This window comes from Vanellus vanellus, assembly GCF_965231255.1.
Source record: "Vanellus vanellus genome assembly, chromosome: 3".
Classification (NCBI taxonomy): domain Eukaryota; kingdom Metazoa; phylum Chordata; class Aves; order Charadriiformes; family Charadriidae; genus Vanellus; species Vanellus vanellus.
In genome coordinates, this window is record NC_138907.1 from 32259576 (window position 1) to 32276826 (window position 17251).

Below are 17251 nucleotides of genomic sequence, written 5' to 3' on the forward strand. Positions count from 1 at the left end.
AAGTGAACAAGCTGATCAATGCCAGTATAAATAGAAAGGAGGGTAGACATGGCATGGGAACAGTCTAATGGACAAATATTAACAGTTACAAATACTCAAATATATCTTGCTTTTCAGAACATATAAAATATGATTCATTTCTCAATTAGGAAGTACATCTATGTGCTTCATTGCTGGCCAGGCAGGAAAAGGGTGAAATCAGCTCACCATTTATCCAAATGAAACAGCTAATTTATATGTCCTGCATCTGTCTACTATGTACTTTTGGTGTAGTATTGTACTTAGTTTGTTTATGGTCCATCGATAAGCAGTACTTTAGTCTTATTTCAGTTACCAGCCATAAAAAAAACCAAAAACACCCAAAAGCATTTATGCAGCTGGATAATTATACAATGTCATCAGGAGCACAGGACAGTTTCTTTCCTGATTTAATCTAGTGGTCATTTAACTTGTTTTTCTGGCTTTGTACATGGTATCTCAGCACACTTTAAGAACAACAGCAAACAAAAAATTAATTTAAATGTACCATAGTGATTTATAACATTGAGGGTGCCCAGATCGCATTTACGAAATAATCTCTCAATGCAGAACAAATCAAAGTAAAAACATGCATACAGTCATGCTGTGCCATGCAAATCAATATGTAACAGAGCCTGATGTGGAAAAGAACTAAATGGCTATCGTGGCTGGCAGATAGAGCTCAGAGGGTTGTGGTTAGTGGTGCAGAGTCTAATTGGAGGTCAGTAACAACAGGTGTCCCTCAGGGGTTAGTACTAGGTCCAGTCCTGTTCAATATATTCATCAATGACCTGGATGAAGGGATAGAGTGTACTATCAGCAAGTTTGCTGATGGCACAAAACTGGGAGGAGTGGCTGACACGCCAGAAGGCTGTGCTGCCTTACAGCGTGACCTGGACAGGCTGGAGAGTTGGGCAGAGAGAAACCTTATGAAATTCAACAAGGGCAAGTGTAGGGTACTGCACCTGGGGAGGAATAACCCCATGCATCAGTACAGGTTGGGGGCTGACCTCCTGGAGAGCAGCTCTGTGGAAAGGGACCTGGGAGTCCCAGTGGACAACAGGATGACCATGAGCCAGCAATGTGCCATGGTGGCCAAGAAGGCGAATGGCATCCTGGGGTGCATCAAGAAGAGTGTGGCCAGCAGGTTGAGGGAGGTCATCCTTCCCCTCCACTCTCCACTGGTGAGGTCACATCTGGAGTATTGTGTCCAGTTCTGGGCTCCCCAGTTCAAGAAGGACAGGGAAGTGCTGGAGAGGGTACAGCAAAGGGCTACAAAGATGAGTAGGGGATTAGAACATATCTCCTATGAGGAAAGGCTGAGGGACTTGGGTCTTTTTAGTCTAGAGAAAAAACGACTGAGGGGTTATCTTATTAATGCTTATAAATACTTAAAGGGAGGGTGCCAGGGGGATGGGAACAGTGTTTTTCAGCGGTGCTCAGTGATAGGACAAGAGGTAATGGGCACAAACTTGAATATAGGAAGTTCCATCTTAACATGAGGAGGAACTTGTTTACTATGAGGGTGGCAGAGCACTGGAACAGGCTGCCCAGAGAGAATGTGGAGTCTCCCACTCTGGAGACATTCAAAACCCGCCTGAACGCGTTCCTGTGCAACCTGCTGTAGGTGACCCTGCTCGGGCAGGGGGGTTGGACTAGATGATCTGCAGATGTCCCTTCCAACCCTGACCATGCTGTGTGATTCTGTGCAAATGCCCCCAGCTTCTGTTGTGACAGTATGACCAGATTATTAGCTGATGCAAGTTGGCACTGCTCCACTGGTATATTACTGGCACCATGCTGGCTTGTAACAGCAGATGATCTGCTCCATCAACCACTAGCTTTCAGGATTTGGCCTGTAGTAAACTGAGTGATATAAGCAATGTTTTGGTTACTTTTTGTCAGAATTATAGGCTTTCACCTATATGCGTCCATAGTGAGGCTGCTGTGCCTTGGTCCACTACTAATTCAGAGTTCCACTTAGTAAAAGGCTTGCTGCAATTTCCTCTTTCACTCAGCCTTCCCTGGCATGGCCTCAGCGGAATGCTCACTCGCCTATTTTGGCAGTGACTTTGAGTTGCAGCATGAGTTGTTGGTTTTAATGTTTTAACAGTACAGTACTGTCAATTTCACTACTGATCTAGGTTCTCCAGAACCCTGTTATGGCAGATGTTGTCAAAATACTAAACCCAGAACTTCTGTCTACAGGCAAGTGTTAAATACGGAATTTCTTCATTTTCGGAGCCTTATTTAAAGGCATTTAGGTTTACTATGATGCTTTCTTGTGCCTTTTACTTAATTGATTTCAATGGAGGCTTGTTGAAAACTTTGTAAATATGCACAGAGACAAATGGACTATAGTCCTGGGGTAGGCTTGAATCTTCTAGGACTCCAGTCTGACATGATGCATGTTCTTGCTATTTTCATTGCCCCACAGTTGATACCACAGAAATAGTGTTGTTGTGCTAAACTTGTGTGGCACCAAATGATGCCAATATTATCAGTTAGTATGAGCTTTTTGGGGGGCTTCACGCCATGACAAAAGCTGCAGAGTAAGATGGTGCTGTGCCTCACAACCATTTCCCTCATTTCTTGTAACTCCCTGATCCTAGTGTGCACGGTGAAGTCTTATGCTCCAGGACTTTGCTGGGAAAACAGAGATCATGCCATCTGTCAAGGAAAGGGAGAAGGAAGTGGGGTCGGGCCAGGCCAAACCATGCATGGAGTCATAAAAAGTGACATAAGCAAGACATACCATGAGGTCAATACTTCAGGAGGGGGTGGGGGGTGGGGTTGGCAGGATGTAGACTTAGAGCTGCATACTTCTGAGGTAACAGCTTATCGTTCATTACTTTCACAGACCACTTAATCCGAGAGTGCTTCTCTCTCCTTCTGTGTTGTTGACCCTGTCACTATAGATAATAAATGCTGTGCATGTGCTTGTACCCAGTCACCTAGGAGCCCTGGAGTCGCATGGAAATGCTTAGGTCTTACTGCAGGATGAATAATATTGAAAGATTAAATCTAGTGCCATTATAAGAGTTATTCTGCCTGCTGAGCGGGCACTCTAGAGGACCGACATTGCTAGGGTGAGAGGCTGCTGAGAGAGCAGTGAATGGTAAGGAGCTATTAGAGACATCTATCTTTTAAAAGACATTTTTGCTTACACCACAGCTACTGTTATTGGGGCAATCCCAAGTGTTTTAGAATTTTTCCTTCTGTGCGTCTCCCCTGTGAACAAACCACTCTTGCTACAGTGGAGGAAAGGGCCAAGTACTCTTATGTGCAGGGGGCTGATCTTACATGCAGAGTAAGTTGGTGGGCTTAGCACTGGTGACACATGGAGAAAATGCTGACTAGGCCAACACTAGAAAGCACAGGAAATTTTTTTCACGATATATGTAACATGATTTGCATTGTATGCTGTAAACAGGTATGGGACAAAATCTTTCCGTTATACTGTGCCTTATTGGCCACTTCCTTCCTGTGCATTTTTCCTCTTCTCATTCTCTTTTCCCAATATTTAATTTTTTCTCCTCTTTGAATTAGTCTCTATACCTACAACCCAGTATAACAAAAATGATAAGAAGAGGTCAATCCATCTATTTAATATAACGTGTAATTTTGTGTAGGTGCCCTTTCTGTAGGATTTGGGTGTCTCACGTGCTTGGGTATCGCTCAGTCTCACTGGTGTCCAAACTCCCCTGGTTCACTAACCTTGTCTGATGTCCTAAGTCCAGTGTCACTTGGCGTGTTTCCTGCCTCCTCCCTTGTGCACTCCTCTCTTTCGGCGTAGTAGGTGCCATTTCCATGCTGCTGTACCTCATCAATTTGCTTGTCCTCAATTGTTCTAAATCCGTGCTGGTGAGAACTGCAGCTCCCACTTACAGTCCTGGAGGGTGTTGATTCAGTGGGGTAGGGCTTGAGCTTTTCTAAAAACAAGCTGGGTGGCAGTTGGAAGCCAGCTGGGTGGCCATAGGCCAGGGGACAGCACCTGCTGTTCTCGGCTCCCTTGTCAGTATGCCCCCGGGCTTGGCTCAAACACACACCAAAACATGCAGTCAAATAACAAGGGTGGCTGGAACAGCCACTCTGTTTCAGGGAAAACATCCCTCAGGATCATGCAGCTAACAACTGTTCCTGTTCCATCAAAGGGGATGGAGGGAGTGGAAGGGGAGAGAAAAACCCCAACCCCTCAGTATTACAACCTTATCGGTGTTTGTTCACAGTTTGGCAGCCTGTCTCTCTCCAGGTGCCAAGTGTGTGCTTGTTTCTGGTGTGGTGGAGAGGATGCTTAGCTACTGCTTCCAGGTGCCTCCTGACAGTTTATACAGCTTGAGTTCAAAATACAAAAAGTTCCTTTTAGCTTGTTTTCCCTCCACATCTGCTTTCTGAGCATTCTTCTGTTCAGGTCTCAAAGGCAGGGAACCTCTCCCAGCAACCTGTGGTGCTGCCCTTCCCTCCACCAGCTATTCAGTGCAAAGTATGCAGAAGAGTGTAAGAACAGTAAGGGCCAAATCAGGAGTATATCTGTGTGAGGCCCCATCCCTGGAGGTGTTCAAGGCCAGGCTGGACGTGACCTTGGGCAACCTGGTCTAGTGGGAGGTGTCCCTGCCTATGGCAGGGGGGTTGGAACTTGATGATCTTTAAGGTCCTTTCCAACCCAAACCATTCTATGATTCTATGATGACTTTGAGACTTTGTATTTTGCTTGCTTCTGAGGGAATAATAAGTAGTGATTCTAAGGAAATGGAATTCAAGCTGCTACCAGCACTCTTAATGCCAAAAGAAGTATCTTTTCCATAGTGTTGGAAGCTGCCGGTGCTGCAGCTCGCAACAAGGTAACAGCAGTGCGCTGTGCATTTTGTAATCACAAAGTGATGCTGTGCTGTGCCCAGTGTGGGGGAGGACATGTGGCATCCTGTGGCTTAAAGCTTACCAGCAAGAGCGTATAAGTTGCAAGAAGAAGTCTTGATCCATGTTCCTTGCCCTTCCAATGCAGTGTTGTGTCACTTTAAGATTGGAGTCCTCCTCTGAGGTGAATGAACCATTTAGGTACCCTTCGTATTGAGGCTGGCCCCTGGCTTTGCAATAGGAGTAGGAATGAATGTCTTGATTCTCCTGATAAGCTTTCTGCTGCTTAGCTTACTTCTGTGTACCTTGAGCTCACAACTTCTGGGAATCCACGGGGTGAGACTTCACATACCTGGCACCACCTATGTAGGGGAGAAAGGGGGAGCAGCTCCTGCTGCTTCAGGTCATGTGGCAGCATGTAGGAGCTGTAGCTGGGAATGGTTGCATCTGGTGGGACTCCAGAGGGGATGGTGCCTCATTTGGAGGCCTCCCCCCCCCTCCTTTTCCCATCGCTACAGCACAGAGTGGAGACATCTCATATGCTTAAGGACCCCCATGGACACAGCTTTACTGGCAGATCACAGCTCAGGCTCGCTACTGGTACACTCAGGTGTACAGAGAGGCAGTTTTCATTCAGACTGCAATCCTGTAAAGGTAATTTGCACTGGAGAGTTGAGACCTCACAGTGGGTGATGTGAGTGAAAAGTCTGGCTTTTCACACTTGCCCAGAATGACTGAAGAGTAGGAGAGTGGGAGAAGAGGGGGCAGATGGCAGCCGCAGTGGGGCTGGCAGGGGAAGCTGCTGAGTGGCTGTAAGAAGGAAAAGTAAATGCTCTCATAAACAGAACCAGCTGTGCTGGAGTTTGCAAGGCCACTTATTTTCAAAGCAGCCTTCAGCTGACCCAAGTTTGCATTCATGAGAATCTTTGTGGCTGGTCAAAGTGCCATTAGTGTTTAGTATGAATAAATGTTTACAAGAATGTTTGTGCTAGAAGTGTTCTTTCAGCCATTCTGAAAAGTTGTGGTTTTAATTATTCATACAGTAGATTAATCTAACACTCACAGGTGGCCCTGGATAACAGGCAGGAAAGAAAGCTGAATGGTGTGCTGCTGATTTATGCAGCGTAGGCCATCAGTCAGAGACTGGAAACACCATCAGGTGACCATTCAAGAGAAACAATGGAGCAAAATCTCTCCAATTTTAAATGTCTCCATTTCAGCTCCAAACCTTTCATTTAATCTCTTTTTTCATACACTCTACCCACCCGTACCCTTGTTTGCTAGTCATTAGAATTCCTTGTATAGCTCTTTTCTTCATCTAATGGAGACTTCTTGGACGAAAGCGTGTGTGGGGAAAAGAAGAGAAACAATGAAGAAAGAGAGTGGGAATATAGCTGTTTATGGTCGCAAAAGAGGTGCATAATTAATTTTCTGGCTGCAGAGATTTTGTGTCACATAAAAGTTGCTGAGAGCTGAAGAATTCAGTTATTGTTTCATGGGGAGTTTTTTTTTTGTTGGTTGATTTTTTTTTTGTTTGTTTTTTATTTTTTTTTTTTTTGTTTGTGTCAAGTCATGAGACATTTTCTTCTTCCATTGCCCTAGGTTCTGGTCCAGAACACACTTCAGTATGTGGCAGGGAAGTCAGTAGGGCTACTGACAGAACTAAGAAATGTCCTGGAACAAATCTCAGTCTTCCTGATGTGATCAGAGTTTAAAGGGCCTCATCTGAGCATCATTGAAGTCAGTAGGATTATTTCCAGTGTTTTCAGTAGACTTTGGGTTATGCTGTTAAAGACAGTGTTTGCAATTTCATTGGTAGCCCCAAGTATGCCCCAAGGGGGTATTCCTGTTTCAATTAGTATTTTCCAGATTCATAGTTGACTAGGCAATAAGCAAGACTGTAATGCTTTCATAGTCATTCAGAGAAGAGTTTGATGACAAATATACATTGGGCATTGGGCTGACTGATCTGAGGTTTCAGAAATTTGGGAACTGTTTGTCTAAATATAGTTTGAATTGTACGGCCTCGAGGAGCTTACAAGTGAGAAACAGACCCAAGCAGTGGAGATTGCTTCTTCACTCGCACTTTTCAGCCTTTCTTCATGCTTACATTAACAGTAAATTTTTTCTTATCTTTGATATCATCTAATAAATACCAGCTCCTTTGTTTATGAAGCTGTTAGTTAATGTTGTTACCTGAATGTCTTCAAGTGATGTAACTAGGAGGCCTGTTGACAGGATAGTATCTCAGGTCAAGTAGATTCTGTTTGTAGCTAGCATATTATCAGATCACTGCAGAAGGGAAGTTTCTGGTCTGCTGCTATGTTTTGATTGCAGTTCATTACAGATGACTCCTGAGGTGCTGAAATCTGACCAAGCTGAGTATTAAAAGAGTACATTTTGGTTATGTCTACAGTACTTCCTCAAAATTGAACAATCCCATGGTAGAAAGTCAGTTGCCATGTCATGAAAGTTTCTAAAAGCAGGATTTTTCAGATAGCATAATGCTGTCTGGTTCTTGATTAGAGATGACTCTGATTATGGTTGACAGGATCTGGAGACTATCTTGTACAGAAATGAGGTCTTCCTGTAGGCTCTGTGTCTTTCAAGCATTACTTACAGCTTTTGCCTGTACCTCTCCAACCTATACCCTTCCAGATATGTACATTGTACAGGTCTTAGTCTTTTCTACTTCTAATGGGTGAGTGATGTTAATGAGAGTTTAAGGTTAGAAATGAGGAACACTCTATTCTGTAATAAAATATTCAAATTATTTTTTGATTGAAATTCTCATTAACTCAGACTTTAAAGATACTAAAGCTTTATATTTTCATTAGACTTAGGTCTGTGTGGTCAGCTGGAAAGGACGGTTGGGGGAGCAGTCTGTACTGTAGTAGAAGAGACCTATTTCACCATTTTGGAGGCTGATCCTGAGAGGTCGTGACTGCTTTCTCTTATTGCAATCTGTAATATAAAATGCATTTTCAAGGAAGTTGTGTCTTTGCAAAAGATGCAAAACATGGCTAGTGCAGCATGAGCCGCTATGGTAGCGTGGCATTTCAGATCAAAATCTGTGTCCTGAATTTGCTGCCTCCATCTTTTGGCAGCAGACCTGCAAGCAGCAGCTGAACTCAGTTTGCAGTGAAGTGCTTTCTTACTTTACTCCTGTAACATCTTAAAAGGAAGTAAAATTTGCTAAGGTTTATATGCATCATATAGCAAAACTAGATGCTCTTCCTTTGAAGGCAGAAACTTGTTAGACCTTTCAAGTGTACTGCTAGGATAGTATACAAGCAGTCGCTTGGTCCAAAATTTGTATTTAAGGTTGCATGATTGAAGCATGCCTGAAGGGAAATATAAAAATAAGATAATGTCCTTCATTAACCTTAAACATCTGGAAGTAGTTTGGGGTGGATGCTTAAATCAAAACCAAAACTTTTCTCAGAACCGTGCCATGTGCACCAAGATCTGCTAATCTGACCTTATATATCCTCCTTTCTATGAGCATTTACTGTGATCACTGAAAGCCCTTGTATGAATGGCTCTCAGATCACTTACAGGTAAGTTTAATGGGATAATCTTACTGAAGCAAGTATAGAGGAAGTGCCTATAAGTCTCCCTACCTCTTTTGCAGCTGGAAGAAGGAGAATACTTTGCTAAAATGGTGATAGACCTTGGTGAGGATGCTGGAGAGGCCCTAGCAAAGGGTTACCTGGCACTGGGCCTGACATACAGTCTTCAAGCTACTGATGGTGAGTTATCCTGTTTGTCAAGTATGTTGTCTAGAAAGCGTATGCTCAAAGTCTTCAGTGCAAGCAATGGAGATTTATTAGAAACTCTGCTTTTAGTGCTGACTGAACATGGAAAACAATCAGACTGCAAGACAAATGGGGACTGTTCATTTGGTCAGAGAGCTGTCTTCTGTGGTAATAAAGGTGAAGTTTTTAGGTAAAGGAAGAAATGCAAATCATTACCTAGGAAGTGATAATTTGACCGTATCCAATAACGCTTGGTGTGCTTTACTTGGATATTTGTAATACATTTCTTTTTCTTATTTACACAACAAAAAGTCAAACTTTCCATCATCTACTTTCATATTTTTGTCACCCACTCATAAATCTCGTAAAGAAATGCAATCCAAGAACTGGAGTCAGAAATGCCTGACTTCAGTTCCTGGCGTGATACTGATTCCCCACAGAGATTCAACCTCTCTGTGATGTCGTTTCTTTCTCTGCTTAGAAGTAAACAAGATAAAAATATCTACCTCACTGGTCCATGTGGATGTTGACTAGATACAGACAACTGAATGTAAGAAGTATTTTTTTAATGCTGCTTGCTTGGGTTTTGAATAACTGGACAATGGGCTTCTGCAGATTTGGTGCTTGGTAGCCAGAAGAGCTTGAAGTCCCAGTGTTTGGGAGAGTTCTAGCTCTGACCTTCATCAGGCTCACAGGTGGGAACAATCTTTGTTTCTTCTCTGACTTCTAACATAGGTAGAAGGCCTTTTAACAGTTTCTTTGAATAATGGCTGAGCTAGTGTGTGTTCTAATCAATTTGGCAGTCCTGCCCACATGCAAGCAGTGGCTTTTCTGTCAGATGGGTCCCATAGAAAGGAACTAACTTCTTCCAGCAAATGAGCCTGAAACAAAGCTGAAATGATTGTATGGTATCATGGAAGTATGCTGGCCTTGCAAGTTACACCAGAATTCTGCAAGGCATGTGTATGAGGAAGTGGCTTGCGCTCTTCAGTAGTGCAAGTCGGTGTATTTTTTCAGCCAGCCCTATCTGATCAGCTGTTCCAAGAACTTTTTTCCAACGTGGAGGCTAACAGACACTGTAGCTTTCCAGTTCTCCATTTCTCTGATGCAGAATAGTTCCCGCTAGAAAGTTTGTGTCAAGAAACAGATGTGATTCCTAGCCTGAACTTTCTCATATATGTATTTTGAAAGTTCATTAAACATTGAGTTCTGCTTAACAGCCTAGCTTTTTAGGGCATTTTGCCTAGATTTTGTTTAAACTGTCCCTAAAGCTATGCAAGATTCCAGAGACTATTTTCAGAGATTGAAGGTTTTCTGTGTTGGCCCATTACGATCTATTTGTTATCCTCAATATGGAAAGAAGGTGGTTTCTGAAGAATGGAGTTGTAGAGGCATGTGCTGTACTCTGGCCCTAAAAATACTTTGGTGCAGCAAAATGCAAGTTGGAAACTTTTCTTCTGGAAGAGAATCTTCTCTGAGTTTTCAGGAGATTAGTTCAGATGTTGTAATAAGTGTCCTTTTTAATGTAAAAGAAACAAGTCCTCACAGCAACTGCCTTGGACTGTTTTCCAGATTAGCATCTGATTTATGTTGTGAAACAACAGGACATCTGCGTTCTTGTATCTCTAGCCTTTAAGTCAATAGGGCCAGTCACTCAGTTATTTGAGGGAAATCTGAAGAGCGTATTTCCATCTTTTAGGTTATATTTTAATAAAATGGATTAAGTCCTTCAAAAGCATACTTACGATGATCATGAATATGGAACAGCATTTTACTAGAAAATGTCAAATTTGCACTAACGAGACATTTTTCATTAGCATCATTAAAAAAATAGCTTATCACAGTGAGGAAGCAAGAGTAGAACGTCCCGAAAGGAGTATAGCAACTCCCCTATGTCATCCTGCCTTGTACTGTCACTCTTGTTTATTATTGTGTTTGTACCAGTTCATAGTGACACATACAGACACAGTGTCAAACATCTGTGTATATATATGATTTCCATAACTTTTCACTTGAGCTGACTTTCAGTGAGTCAGCATTCTCAATGGTAGCTAAGTGTTTCAGAGACATTTGACCAATCGCCTTATAAAACTTACAACATCAAGATGCCTTCCATCCAAGGTTAGGCTTTCTTATTGAATATATCCTTTTAGTAAATATTTCTCCTCCTGTGTGACAAAGACACTGAGGAGTTGTAGTAAAGTCTTTCCTTTGTGACCTGCAAAAAGCACTTGCTGAACAGCAGAGTCAGAAGAGATTATCCTACGGAATGACAATTCAACTTGTGGGAGCATTTGATAAAAAGTCACTTTACAACTATTAGATTTACTCCTGGATGACTTCCTGAAACTTATGCTGGGTAGCAGTATGTGCAGCTTCCTTGTTCTTGATGTCTAATTACATGTTTCTTGAAATAAGTCTCATTGAAGTAGCTGAAACATGTGTCCTCAGAGGAAGTCATTGCCACTTCTGCCTCACTCTTAGAAGCACAAATCTCTTGTTCATACACAATGTCCATCTATTGCTGTGCTAAATTTTCTGCAGATCTGTTCCCAGTGGGTCAATGTCAACAGCAAACCTTTCTCTTCCGCTTTTTTGACATAAAGCTGTATTGTCAGCTTTGCCTCCCTTAGGTCTGGTGCAGAATCCGTTGAAGACAGGGGAAGGTGAGATGAATTTAACAAAGGCTAAAGAGGAAAGACCGGGTTGAGAATGTGTTATGAAATACAAGTGCTGCTCTTATCTAACATCACCACCTCACATCTTGTGAAATCTTTGTAGATTTAACAGACCCTTGCTCTTTCAGAGATGACAGCATGCTGTATCTCTGTTTTCATTTAGAATTTTGGTATAAGGCCACAGATCAGGGACTGAATTGGAAACTTTTTCTATCAGTCCTTGTGGATTTTATAAATAATCAGTATACCGACAGCACCAGTTAATGTTTAAAAAAATATATAAAATTAGACATTGCTTATTAGTGAACAAACCCGTAATTTTTGCTTCTGGAGACAACAGTCAATACATGCAATCTTTAATTATAATTCTGGATGCTGAAACTGCACACTTTGCCATATTAGGTGGTTAACATAAGGAAATGTTTTTTGAAATGCATTGATATGCGCAAAGGGGTGCATGTGCCTTGGTGTGTTAGTTTGGATCAGAAATGTATTTTTGAAGTCCATCTCAATCATCCCTACTTCTTATGTTGCAGTTCACATAATGGAACAGTTTTGCCCAACACAAACTGAATTATTTTCCTTTAAACTAATGTGCTACATAAATACACCTGATTATGCTGTAGCTGCTAATGAGTGTTCAGTCCGTGGGACAAGTCTAGAACTAGACCCCTTTTCCTGCATTTGTAGTGCTGATGCTAATCCTCAGCATTAAGTGTTTCACTCCATGCATTTGCAGCTACTGCATCTGCTTACTAACACAGAACTTGCCCTCCTCTGTTTTCAAATGTGACTTTAGAGCTTCGGTACCGAAATGTTGCTGAAGATCCCGTTCACTCTTGGTAAGGCTTAAGCTCCTTTAAAAACCCGGAGTGCTTTAGAAAATAAATCTTGGGCTCCTAAGGTGGCATTTACAAAAATACTGTGTCTTACAGGAATGGCTGGTGAAGTTTTAGGAACTTAAAATGCCCTGTGTTCTCTGCCTTACTCTGGCAGACTCTGCTTTGCAGGTTATTTTAATCTAAGTAGTAAGTCATACTGCATTTTAGTTGGTAGAACTGTAGCAGCCATGCTTGCAGTGGGTAAAGCTGGGTGCAGGCTGAAGAATTCGTTAGTGCTGTCAACCTCAGAGAATGGAGCACAACTTTTAGAAATTTAGTCAGACCTGCCTAATTCTGTCTCCTTGGTGCAAGTTTTTCTTTGTCTGAAGTGAGACTTTTTAGTGATAAAAGTGAGTTGCAGTGATGATGACTTCTCTGGACAATTCTGTGGGTAAAGCATCCACAACTTCCCAGGGCAACCTGTTCCAGTGTCTCACCATCCTGATAGTAAAGAATTTCTTCCTTATACGTAACCTAAATCTTCCCTCTTTTAGTTAAAACCATTACCCCTTGTCCTATCACTACAGGCCCCTGTAAAAAACAAAACCAAAAAATCTTTCAATTTTTCTTATAAGCCTCCTTTAAGTATTGAAAGGCCGCAATAAGGTCTCACCAGAGCCTTCTCCAGGCTGAAAAACCCCAACTCTCTCAGCCTTTTGCCACAGGAGAGGTGCTCCAGCCCTCTAACCATTTTCACGGCCCTTCTCTGGACCTGCTCTAATGTGTTCATGTCTGTCTTGTATTGGAGGCCCCAGAGTTGAACACAGTACTCCAGGTGGGGTCTCAGCAGAAAAGAGCAGAGGGGGAAAATCGCCTCCCTTGACCTGTTGGCCAAGCTTCTTTTTATGCATCCCTCCCAAAATTACTTTTCTTTGCTTTTTTTTTTTCTAATTTATCTTCTTTAGCTTTAAAGGCCCTGTAAATGGCATGGTTAACTTGCAGCATCAGTCCTTAGTATTGTCAAACACAAATGTAAACATCTTTATCCAAGTCAGACACAAATCTAGAGACAAACCAGCAGATTTCCAATTTCATTGTAGCTGAAGATGCAGTTCATATTGTGGGAGGTGGGACTCACATGCTGTTTCCCAGTAGCACAGAGGCAAAGCTGAATAGTTGTAGAATAATCACTTAATTTCCATAACATATTTTGTGTTCTTTCTGACTACAAGCTGAAAATCAGTCAAATGTCTTACCAGGTAGAACCTACAAGTTCTCCTAGCTTTTCCATTTGATGTTTATTTGGGGGGGGGGGGGATAGTAAAATTTTTTCCTCATTGTGTGGCATTTCCAGAACTGCTCTGTAATTTACATAAGGAATATTTTAGTTTCCATGAGAAACAGAATCTGACATATTTTTCTGGATGAATGTTTATAGCTATGATCAAATCCTTTCCAGTGTCTCAAGCGTTTTTATGTTTACATCAGTCTTGATTCTTTTAATTTTTTCTCTCTGTTTTCCTCTTCTGTTGCCTTTTCCCAGTATTTGGCAGTGGACCTGAATACTCAATTTAAGGCTATTAAGAGTTAAGTCCTTCCGGCTACTTCTAATAAATGCTGCATTTTGCATGGAGGCCCATGTCTTCAAATTTAATCTTTAAACTGCAGATTATTTTTTTCCAATTTTGCTACTTAGAGTAGTTTTTTGTGGCATAAGCAATTTTTGATCATTATAATTTGGGAAATCCTGAAGATTGCTGTTCCTCCCAAATGAACCTGTTGTTTTGAAGAACTGTTGGAAGATGTAGGAATAAAAAAGGTCTGATCACTATAACTACTTCAGCAAAATAAATTACTTACAAAATTTCGCTCACTAGCACGTTGCAGAATCCAAAGCAACTGATTACCTTTGTACATCTTGTAGAAGAACACAACTCTTTCCTCCTAAGAGCTTTTAAGAATACTTGACTTTTATCTGATTTTGTTACTTAAGCATATACCACTTACTAACTTTCTATTCTGGAGCTTAAACTGACTTGCCTTATGAAGTCAAATATATTCATAGGTGGATGTTTGCTGATGGATTAACTACTCATCACTTCTTTGTGCTGTTCATCAGTAGCTCTCAAATTCAGGATAGGCAGAACAAGAAACAACTGCTATGCAAAATCTGAAAACTAAGAACCAGAATGAGACAGCCAACATACTTCTGAAAATAATTGCTAGCTTTCCAGATATTTTGGATCTGAGAAAGCCATGCTTCTCTAAGCTCTTCCTCTGTTCCCCTTGCTCTTGAAGATGACGATATCTTATGATACCCTGGCACAAAAACTTGATTCTTCTCCTCCTTTTATGGTATTGGCTAAGAATTCGTTCACACATTGAGAAGTGAGCATAGTGGGCAGGATCCTTTAGTCAAGCAATTAGAGGCACCAAGGAGGTCATTAGTGCCTAATGACACACCTGAAGTAGCCTCGAAGTCTTTTGTCGTCTCAAGGGAGGTGGTGTGTTGTCAAGGGTTTTGTCATACAGCTGTAAATTTGGCTCCTGGTGTTCCCTGTTCAACCTCCAACACCCTCCTACATGAAGATGGTGGTGGAGATGCTCTGTGTCTGAGTCAGAATATGCTGCTAGTTACTGCTTTTAGCATGTACACCAACCTGGCAGAGGGCCTGTTATGCTTTTAGTATCTAGTTAGCCTGTGTCCCCTTCTCCTCTGAGACCCCTTCAGTGGCATATGTAGATAAAAAATGCTTTGGCACTCCAGACAAGGTAGTCAGAAGAGTCTTTAATAAAAATGAAATTGAGAATTCAGGTTAAAATACTGGTTTTGTGCTGTTCTTTAAAAGCAAAATGGCATGTTTTCCAGCCATGAACACACGCACTACCAGATTTCCACAGTTTTTATGCTCCCAGTTTGAAATACTCTGTGTGTGTGTGTTAACTATTTATTTAGTCTGAAACACTAAATTCAACTCTTAAATGGCATTGTATCTTGTCCTACAGCTACTCTCAAGGGCGCTCAGGATGAATTAAACAAGAAAGCACTTCAGACTTTGGAGAGGTGAGTAGGAATCTTGTGGATACTTGCATTATGTATTTCTTTGGATGAATTCAGAATAATTGTTGGTTTTAATTGTTTCTTCTTCTGCTTCCTTGCCTGAAAGTTTAAAAGCAGTTCAGTAGATTTCAGCAATAGTCTGTCAAAGCCATTCCTGTGATGGCTAAATACAGTGATTATTGGTTGAATATCCAAGGTAAGAGTACCTGTTCTGCCACTAAACAGAAATAACCTTAGTCCCAAATTAGCTGCAGCGATATGTACAGTACTGGGAGATGCAGCTTCTCCACCAGTTGTGGAAAGCTACTTTTGTCTCTATTCCTGTGTGAAGCAGGCTTAAACTCCTGTTTCACTCATGGTGGGAAGGTATCTTCACCAGCAGGGTGTAGGCTGCTCTGGGGCACCAGTGCACTTATAAGGGAGGTCGCAATTACGCTAATGAGCGTTTGCATGAGCTGTTCTATGAGAAGTGGGCTATGGAGCTAGCAGTACAAAGTCGTCACCTCTCACCTGTTCTTCACCACTGTATTTTGTGGGGGAGTCTGATCCAATGGCTCTGCCTTAAAAGTGTCTGTGAATTCAACTCCTCTGCAACTACAGTTACCTCAAGTAAAACTGCTTGGGTTAAAAAATGTTTTTGTCTGTTCTGTTGTGGTAGAGAGGTGAGGTGTGAGCTTCCTGACCCTGTTACAACTAAGTTACACCACCCAAAATACACTAGGTGGTGTTTGGGCAGTTAACGTTGTAAAAGTAGATGCCTACAGACTTCAGATGGCAATGAAATGGAATTTTATATGCTCTAAGTCTTGGGCTGAAGTATCTAATTCTGGGTTTGGTGTGGTCATAAATACATCACAATAGTGAAGAAAATTTGAGACCTCTGGTATCTCAAAGTACAGATATAGCAGGCTGAACATGTTACTGGATCTTAGTTGTTCTGGTGCTTGTTGAACAAGGAGGAGTCCAGCATATTTATCTTGCACTGGTTTTGCAGTGGTTGCAAGAGCATGTAGTAAGCTGAAACCACGGATGTAGTTCTGGATATTTACCTTATGTGGAGATCTGAAAGATAAAATTTTAAAAAGCCATTTATTGGGTCACTTTTTAGATCAGGAGTATACTTCAAGTCACACTAGTTCCTGGACTCCAATGTAATACTTCCAGTACTGCATAATTTTGATGTAATTGCAATGCTGCAGTGCTTTTAAACTGCATTTATTTTTATCCTTTGACCTTTCCCACTGGCTGCAGCTTGTTTTTACGGTATCTTAACTCTAGCTAGGAAGCAGACAAGCTCCTAGCCAAGCATTAGGTACTCAAACTTCAGCCAACAGGGATGTTGTGACAGTGAGCTGGTTACTAGTGTCTTTCTAAATGCCTGAGTTTGGTTTCTTTTTTTTTTCTTTTCCTTGTTTTTCACATGTTTTTAAGGTACATGTGTGACCTCTCAGGCCATGGTTTGGCCTGTAGCCATCTTTACAAGTGGCCTTTTCAGCTGGAAGCTTTGATGAAATACTGTTCTAATACCTTCTGAGGAAACTGAACAGTGAAATAACAACCCTTTGTTTCTTTCCAAAAGCACTGTTAATCTCTTCTCCCATACACCCATATGAACTTTCCCCTGTTATTTATTGTTGGAGAGGCTACTGAAGGTTTCACAGGAGCTGCTTGTGAAAGAGGTGGCTCACCCTGCTCCAACAGTTTAGGGCAAAGCTGGGTTCTATCTTGTGGAGTCTAGCTGTTGTTTTGGTTTTTGAGGGTGGGGTTTTTTTTTGGGGGTGGTGGTGGTTTGTTTTTTGTTTAAAGTGGGGGAGAAATTAGTGACTTGCTTGTACTAATTGCACCTTCATGCTTTTGGTATTGCCTCAGAATCCTTGAGTGCTACCTTGACTTGCAGAGTTACAGGACACACTCAGTCCATGCTTTTGCGAAGAAAGGTTGGACTAGATGATCCTTGAGGTCCTTTCTAGCCTGGTATTCTATGGTTCCCTGATTTATATTAAATTAACTTCTACAGACGTTAGTTACAAAAGTCAACTCCAACAGCTTCTTGCTCACAGG

At 41.7% G+C, this 17251-nt stretch overlaps 1 protein-coding gene across 2 annotated transcripts in view; it reads left to right on the top strand.

Moving 5' to 3' along the window:
- The window catches only part of TTC7A (tetratricopeptide repeat domain 7A), a gene marked incomplete at its 5' end in the record, with an annotated part of 176490 nt that overhangs the window by 61427 nt on the left and 97812 nt on the right, over positions 1–17251 (top strand). Inside the window, 3 exons of one of the 2 annotated variants that reach the window (XM_082480621.1) lie at positions 8507–8624; positions 11264–11335; positions 15136–15193. In XM_082480621.1, the coding sequence (XP_082336747.1) occupies positions 8507–8624; positions 11264–11335; positions 15136–15193 (248 nt within the window). The remainder of the gene's footprint in view (positions 1–8506; positions 8625–11263; positions 11336–15135; positions 15194–17251) is intronic. The other variant, XM_082480622.1, reaches the window with a different exon arrangement.